Source organism: Nicotiana tabacum, chromosome 15 (genome assembly GCF_000715075.1).
Source record: "Nicotiana tabacum cultivar K326 chromosome 15, ASM71507v2, whole genome shotgun sequence".
Taxonomy (NCBI): Eukaryota; Viridiplantae; Streptophyta; class Magnoliopsida; order Solanales; family Solanaceae; genus Nicotiana; species Nicotiana tabacum.
Genome location: NC_134094.1, coordinates 93,891,013 through 93,897,996, shown reverse-complemented (window position 1 = coordinate 93,897,996; position 6,984 = coordinate 93,891,013). Strand labels below are relative to the sequence as shown.

Sequence of the window (6,984 nt, the reverse complement as noted above, 5' to 3'; positions counted from 1 at the left end):
AGAAATAAACCCATGTGTTTCTGCTATAATCATCAATGAAACTGATGAAATATCGTCTACCTCCCTTAGATGTAGGACTTATGGGTCCACAAATATCTGAGTGTACTAGCTCCAACACCTTCTTTTCCCTCCAAGACTTGCTTGTTGGAAATGATTCACGGTGCCGTTAAGGGGTTCAAATTGCGGCAGACCCAACACCATCTCTTTCTGAGATAAGGATTTCAGGCTTCTAAAATTTAGATGCCCATAACGAAAGTGCCACTTCCATGCACCATCCTTCACTTTTGCAGAAAAACAAGACTTTGTGGTGTTGCAAAGATATAAAGGAAACAAACGATTGGTCGACATATTAATTTGAGCAACTAACCCCAAATAATAATGTCATATTTGACAAACTCCACCTTTGATATTAAGCTCATACACCTTTTCTAAAAGTTGTCCAGCACTCAATAAATTTGTCTTTAAAGCAGGAACATAAAAGACATTACTGATAGTAAGAATGGAGTTGTCTTTGGTTGTGACTTGTACCTTCCCTTTTCCCATAACAGAGACAGCGGAATTATCTCCAAACTTCACAGTATCTTGAAAAGTTTCATCCAATTCTGAGAACGCCACTTTGTGTCCACACATGTGATTGCTGTAACCGGTATCAAGATACCATAAATTAGCAGAAACTCTTTCTCTAGAAGTATATGCCATCAAGAGAGAAACATCTTCTTCCGCCTTTGTCTCTGCATCTTCCTTTGTCTCTGCAAAGTTAGACCTTCTGCCATAATTTTTATTTAAATTGGTACGACACTCTGAGCGATAGTGTCCATACCGATGGCACCGAAGGGCATTCCACTTGAGATTTGTCACGCCTTTTCCCTTTTCCTTGAGAATCACCAGATTTGATCTTTTCCTTTTTGTGATGCCAGTGTTTTCCCTTCCATTTGCCTTTCTCATGATCTGCTCCGTTTGAGAAAGTCGTTGTCTTCAATGCTAACTCTTCCTTGTCTTGTTGATTTAACTTTTGTTCATGAACCAACAAAGAACTTTGCAATTCATCAATAGAAAGAGTATCAATGTCCTTGGAATCTTCAGTGGAGCAAACGATATAGTTGAACTTTGCTGTCATCGAGCGAAGTATTTTCTCAATGATGGTAACGTCCTCCAGCTTTTCTCCATTAATTCGCATCTTATTTGCGATAGCCATCGCCCTTGAGAAATACTCAGTCACCAACTCACTGTTTTGCATATGTAGAGTTTCAAACTCAGCACGAAGCGCTTGGAGTTGCGCTCGCTTCATCTTCATGGAATCCCATATTTGTTTAGAAGTATCCTTGGACCTAAGAAAGTTCTTGTAATGACCCGACTTGTCGTTTTAAGAATTAACACCCCGTCCAGTGGCTTAAAATCTCGATCAGTTTCGTAATATGTATCATGACCCACGGGGTGTGGTCGAGTTTGATTTTCAGAAGATTCAAAATTTAATTAAAAGAACAATTCTTATTTAAGAAGCTTAAAAGAAAATAGTTGACTGGGGAGTTGACTTTTGAGCAAAACAACCCTGGAATGAAATTTTGATGATGTCAATAGCTTTGTATGATGATTTTGGACTTAGGCGTATGTTCGGATTCGGATTTGGAAGCCCGTAGGATAATTCGACGCTTTTTGGCGAAAGTTAGAAAATAGAAGATTTTTGGAAAGTCCGACCGAAGGGTGAAATTTTGATAACGAGGTCCTATTTCGATTCCGGAAATGAGAATAGCTTCATTTCATCAATTTTGACTTGTGTGCAAAATTTTAAGTCATTCCGGATTGATTTGATACGTTTCGGCGCAAAATATAGAAGTTAGAGGATTTGAAAACTTATAATTCGATTCGATACGCGATTCATAATTTCGGCGTTGTTTGATGTGGTTTGAAGCCTTGACTAAGTTCGTATTGTATTTTGGGACATGTTGATATAATTGGTTGAGGTCCCGGGGGCCTCGGGTGGATTTCGGAAGGTTAACGGAGCAATTCAGACTTGGAAGAAGCTGCTGGAAAATGGCAGCAACTGTTGGAATCGCACCTGCGGAATTTTGGGCGCAGGTGCGACCTCGCAGAAGCGAGGATTTCGTCGCAGAAGCAAGCTGGGCAGAGTTGGAGGAATATCTCAGATGCAGACAGCCTTCCGCACCAGCGCAATCGCAGGTGCGATGTTTTCTATGCAGATGCGACGAGTCAGCGCAGAAGCAGAATTTGCTGCGCACCTGCGATCATCGCAGAAGCGGAAATAGCTCCGCAGGTGCGAGCTTGTGGCTGGGCAGTGATCATCGCAGATGCACATCTTGGCTCGCAAAAGCGAGGCCGCAGATGCGGAAAATTAGTCCGCAGGTGTGAAACTGGGCAGAATGTTAAGGACCAAAAATGGTCATTTCACCATTTTTCGATTGTGATTTTAGAGCTTGGGTTTTTGGGCGATTTTGGAGGAGTTCTTCAAGACTTTGACTTGGGTAAGTATTCTATATCCTAAAGTGATTATATTTCATGATCTATGATTATATTCATCATTTAATTCGGAGTTAAATGGAAGAAATCAAGATTATTAAAAAATCTTCCAAAAACGAAAATTTAAGATTTGGAAGTCGAGTTGTTATTGGAATTCGATAAAATTGGTTTGGTTGAACTTGTATCAGAATGGGTGTTCGCATTTCATAAAAATTATGTCAGGTTCCGAGGGGCGGCCCCCGCGTTGACTTTTTGGAATAAATTTTTAAGTCGACGTATTATTATCTGAAATTGTTTTCGATTAATTTTAATGAAGTTATACAATTAATTTGGATAGATTTGAGCTGACCGAAGGTCAATTCAAGCAAGAAGGCTATTTTGGAATATCGGCCTAACTTCAAAAAGGTAAGTGTCTTGCTTAACCTCGAGTGGGGGAATTACTCCTTAGGCATTGAGTCTTATGCGCCATTTGTAAAATGTGAAAAGCCGTGTACGCGGGGTGACGAGTACGTACTTGGGCTTATACGTGCAAAATTCATTGAAATAAAGTCTTAGGCATTATTGTGTAGTAAATTGGGAAATTGTGAAAAATTATTAAAGCATCTGTTTTCCATGCCTAAATCCTTATTGTTGAATTTATTTTTATATGATAATTTGATGTGATTGTTACTTGAAATATTTATGAAATTTCGTGAGTATTGTTGGTTTAATGTTTCTTGGAAATAAATTCCAATATGAATTTTCTTATGCAAATAATTAATTTAAGCGAGCTTAAGAAGAAGTATTAAAATAATTATCTAAATTTACATTAATGAAGGCTTTGCTTTATACTGAGTAATTTCTATCTCTATTGATTGTTTTTGGGTGTTATATACATTGTGTGGAGCCTTAGGCTATTGGTTGTGAAATTAATTAATTTTGTTATATCTTTGGAATTTGGTTGTGGCCATTGGGCAAATTGTGATATGAATTGATTTTATTATATTGCCATGTTAATTTTTCGTGTAAATTGTTGTGTTGCGTGAATTATTATTTTGGGGAGATAAGGGTGGCATTTCACCGTTGATATTATGTGGGCATAAGGGTGGCATTTCACTGTTGTTGTGTTTGTTGGAATATTGTCTGGGCGGAGCGATAAGGGTCGCTATAGGAGCGATAAGGGTAGCAATAGGAGAGATAAGGGTGGCTATTTATATTGTCTGGACTGAGCGATAAGGGTGGCTATAGGAGCAATAAGGGCGGCAATAGGAGCGATAAGGGTGGCTATTGTCAGAGACGATATGTGATGATGTGGGGTTGTGGTGTTGATAATTTTTGGGTGATGTTGTGATTTGCTTGTGTTTATTTTTATACCTTGTACAATTTGTCTTATTGTTGGTAAATTGATAACAATCTGATTTATGTCAAAATTGAGAGCATGTGGCTATTGCCAGGCGGTTTATAAAATGAAATATGGGCACGAGGTGCCGTGAGTAAATAATGAGGATATTTGGCACGTGAATTGTCCGTGCAGTTGTGATATGAAATGTGGGCACGAGGTGTTATGATTAAATGATAATGATAATTGGCACGTAAATTGTCCGTGCAGTTGTGATATGAAATGAGGGCACGAGGTGCCAGGGAAATATGATGATTTAATTATGGGCACAAGGTACGTTGAAAATATGAAAATGGGCTGAGACTCGTATTATTATGATTATGAAATGAGGTGTCACATGATGACTTTTTAATTCATAGAATTATATTCAAAATATTTATTTGGAAGGATTTTTATTCAAAAATAATTGTATTTGAAAGATATTTATTTGAGGAAATTATATTTGAAAAGATTTATTGAAAGAATTATATTTGAAAAATAATTATTTGAGAAAACTACATTTGAAAGAGAGTTATTTGGAAGAATTATATGTGAAGGATATTTATTTGAAAAACTTGAATTAATTTGGCGTACATGTATTTATTAATTATTGAGTGAAATTTATGGTATTCTTGTTGTCTTGCTGCGCATACCACTGGTTTTTTTATCCTACCCTTATTGCTATCTGTTTCCTACTATTTATATTATATTGCACAGGTTATTAGACTAGTGAGTGTCTTGATTGTACCTCCTCTCTACTCCATTGAGGTTAGTCTTGATACTTACTGGGTACCGACCGTAGTGTACTCATACTACACTTCTGCACATTTTTGTGCAGAGCCAGGTATTGGATATATCGGACTTGAGCAGAGTTAAAGCGGGATCGTAAGGATTCAAGGTAGAGCTGTTTGGCCGTCGCAGTCCCTTGGAGTCTTTTCATTTCATTGTACTATTAATTTGTAATCAAACAGTATTGTATATTCGGTTCTCGTGATCATTTCATGTATTCAGTTAGAGTTCGTGACTCAGTACTACCAGTCTTGGGAGGTTGTATATTGCAATTATTTCCGCTGTTAGTTTAAAAGAAATGGCTTCAAAAGGTAATTAAAATCGGCTTACCTAGTCTTAGAGACTAGGTGCCATCACGACGCCTGTGGTGGGATTTTGGGTCGTGACAAGTTGGTATCAGAGCTCTAGGTTCAGAGGTTCTACGAGTCACGAACGAGTCTAGTAGAGTCTTGCGGATCGGTACGGAGACGTCTGTACTTATCTTCGAGAGGCTACAGAACTGTTAGGAAATTTCCATTTCTTTTATTCCTGTCATGCGGAATTTGTTGAATTTGGAATTTGAACCTTTGTATCTCCATTTTCTCACAGATGGTGAGGACACGTGCTACTGGGTTAGCTGAGCAGGCATCCGCACATAATACTAGGGCTACAAGAGGCAGGGGCCGAGGTAGAGGCCGAGGCAGAGGTCAAGGAAGGGCACGTGCCGCGACTAGAGCACCTGTCAGAACAGCAGTTGAGGAGCCACCAGTAGCTCCAGTTGGGGGACAGGTACCAGAAGCACCTGTTGTTACCCCCGGACTTCAGGAGACTTTAGCACAGTTCCTGAGTATTTTTGGTACATTAACTCAGGCGGGATTGATCTCTGTTGCACCAAACATTTCGCAGATTGGGGGAGTAGCTCAGACTCCTATCACAACTCCAGAGCAGTAGGTTCACGTTGGTCAGGTTTCGGGTGTAGTACCGGTACAACCTGTTATTCCGGTTCGGCCTGAGGTCAGGCCAGAGGCATCATAAGAAGAACAAAAGAGACTTGAAAGGTTTAAGAGGTATAGTCCACCTACTTTCAGTGGCACAGCTACAGAGGATGCCCAAGAATTTCTAGAAAATTGTCACAATATTCTCCGCACCATGGGTATTGTGGAGGTGAGCAGAGTTGCCTTTACTACATTTCAACTGTCAGGTGCAGCGTTTCGGTGGTGGCAAATCTATGAAGAAGGTAGATCAGCCGATGCCACACCACCAACTTGGGCTCAATTTTCGGAAATATTCTTGAAAGAGTTTGTTCCCCAGATTCTCAGAGATGCGTGGCGCGCAGAGTTTGAACGGTTGTGTCAGGGCACTATGACAGTGTCAGAATATGCTATCAGGTTCAGTGAGTTAGCCCGTCATGCACCTATCTTGGTTCATACAATCAGAGAGCGGGTCCGCAGATTCATTGGGGGGCTCGAATATGATATTAAAATATGCATGGCTCGGGAATTGCAAACTGATACTCCATTTTAACAAGTAGTAGAGATTGCAAGGAAGATTGAGGGTGTTTTAGGCGAGGAAAGGGAGTCTAAGGAGGCCAAAAGGTCTCGAAGATCTGGAGGGTTCAGTGGATTTTACTCTTCATCTAGAACCCATTATAGCGGAGGCTCGAGCAGTCGGTCAGCTTAGTCCGCATATCAGATTACTCGGAGTGCTCCAGTTTATAGTGCACCACCGACACGAGATTTTTACAGTGGTTATTCCAGTTATCCGTCACAGACTCAGTACGAGCAGCAGTGACCTCAGAGGGGTTGTTATGAGGGTGGTGATACTAGGCATATCATGAGAGATTGTCCCAGACTTAGGAGGGGTGGATCTCATCAGAACACTCCAGCTACAAGCTTTATTCCAGTTGATACTCCACGTGCACAGTCAGCTAGAGGTGGAGGACAGGCGGGTAGTGGGCGCCTAAGAGGTGGAGGCCCGACCCGTTGATTTAATCACTATGATTTGGTTGAGGCCAATACACTAGATGGTGTCGTTATAGGTACGATCCTGATTTTTTATTATAAAAGGATATTTTTCTTAATTTGATTCGGATCTGAATATTGAGGTGGGTCCTCCTATTATGCTCTGCTTATAGGTGAACTTCATAAATTGTGACTCACTTATATGTTTATTCATGTTGGGAGATTTAAAGATGTGAGCCCGTGTCTGTTATTTTATTTTTGTACACCATTGAGGGCTATAAGTCCCAAAGTAATTTTTATTATTCATTACAGTGGGTTTAATGTGTTTCGGAATAATTGATTCCAATTTTTATGAATTATATGCCCTACCGGTATGAGGGTTCGTTATGTGTTATGAAAAATGTTTACGAAATTTATTGAAAA

At 39.9% G+C, this 6,984-nt stretch overlaps 1 protein-coding gene across 1 annotated transcript; it reads right to left on the bottom strand.

Annotated features, from left to right (window-relative positions):
• Window positions 1-381: 381 nt before the first annotated feature.
• Window positions 382-1,195, bottom strand: LOC107811669 (uncharacterized). The gene is made up of 2 exons (XM_075231636.1): window positions 859-1,195; window positions 382-749 (listed from the first exon to the last, which is right to left on the bottom strand). Exons 1-2 carry the CDS (start codon window positions 1,193-1,195, stop codon window positions 382-384), a joined length of 705 nt encoding a protein of 234 aa, XP_075087737.1.
• Window positions 1,196-6,984: the final 5,789 nt, after the last annotated feature.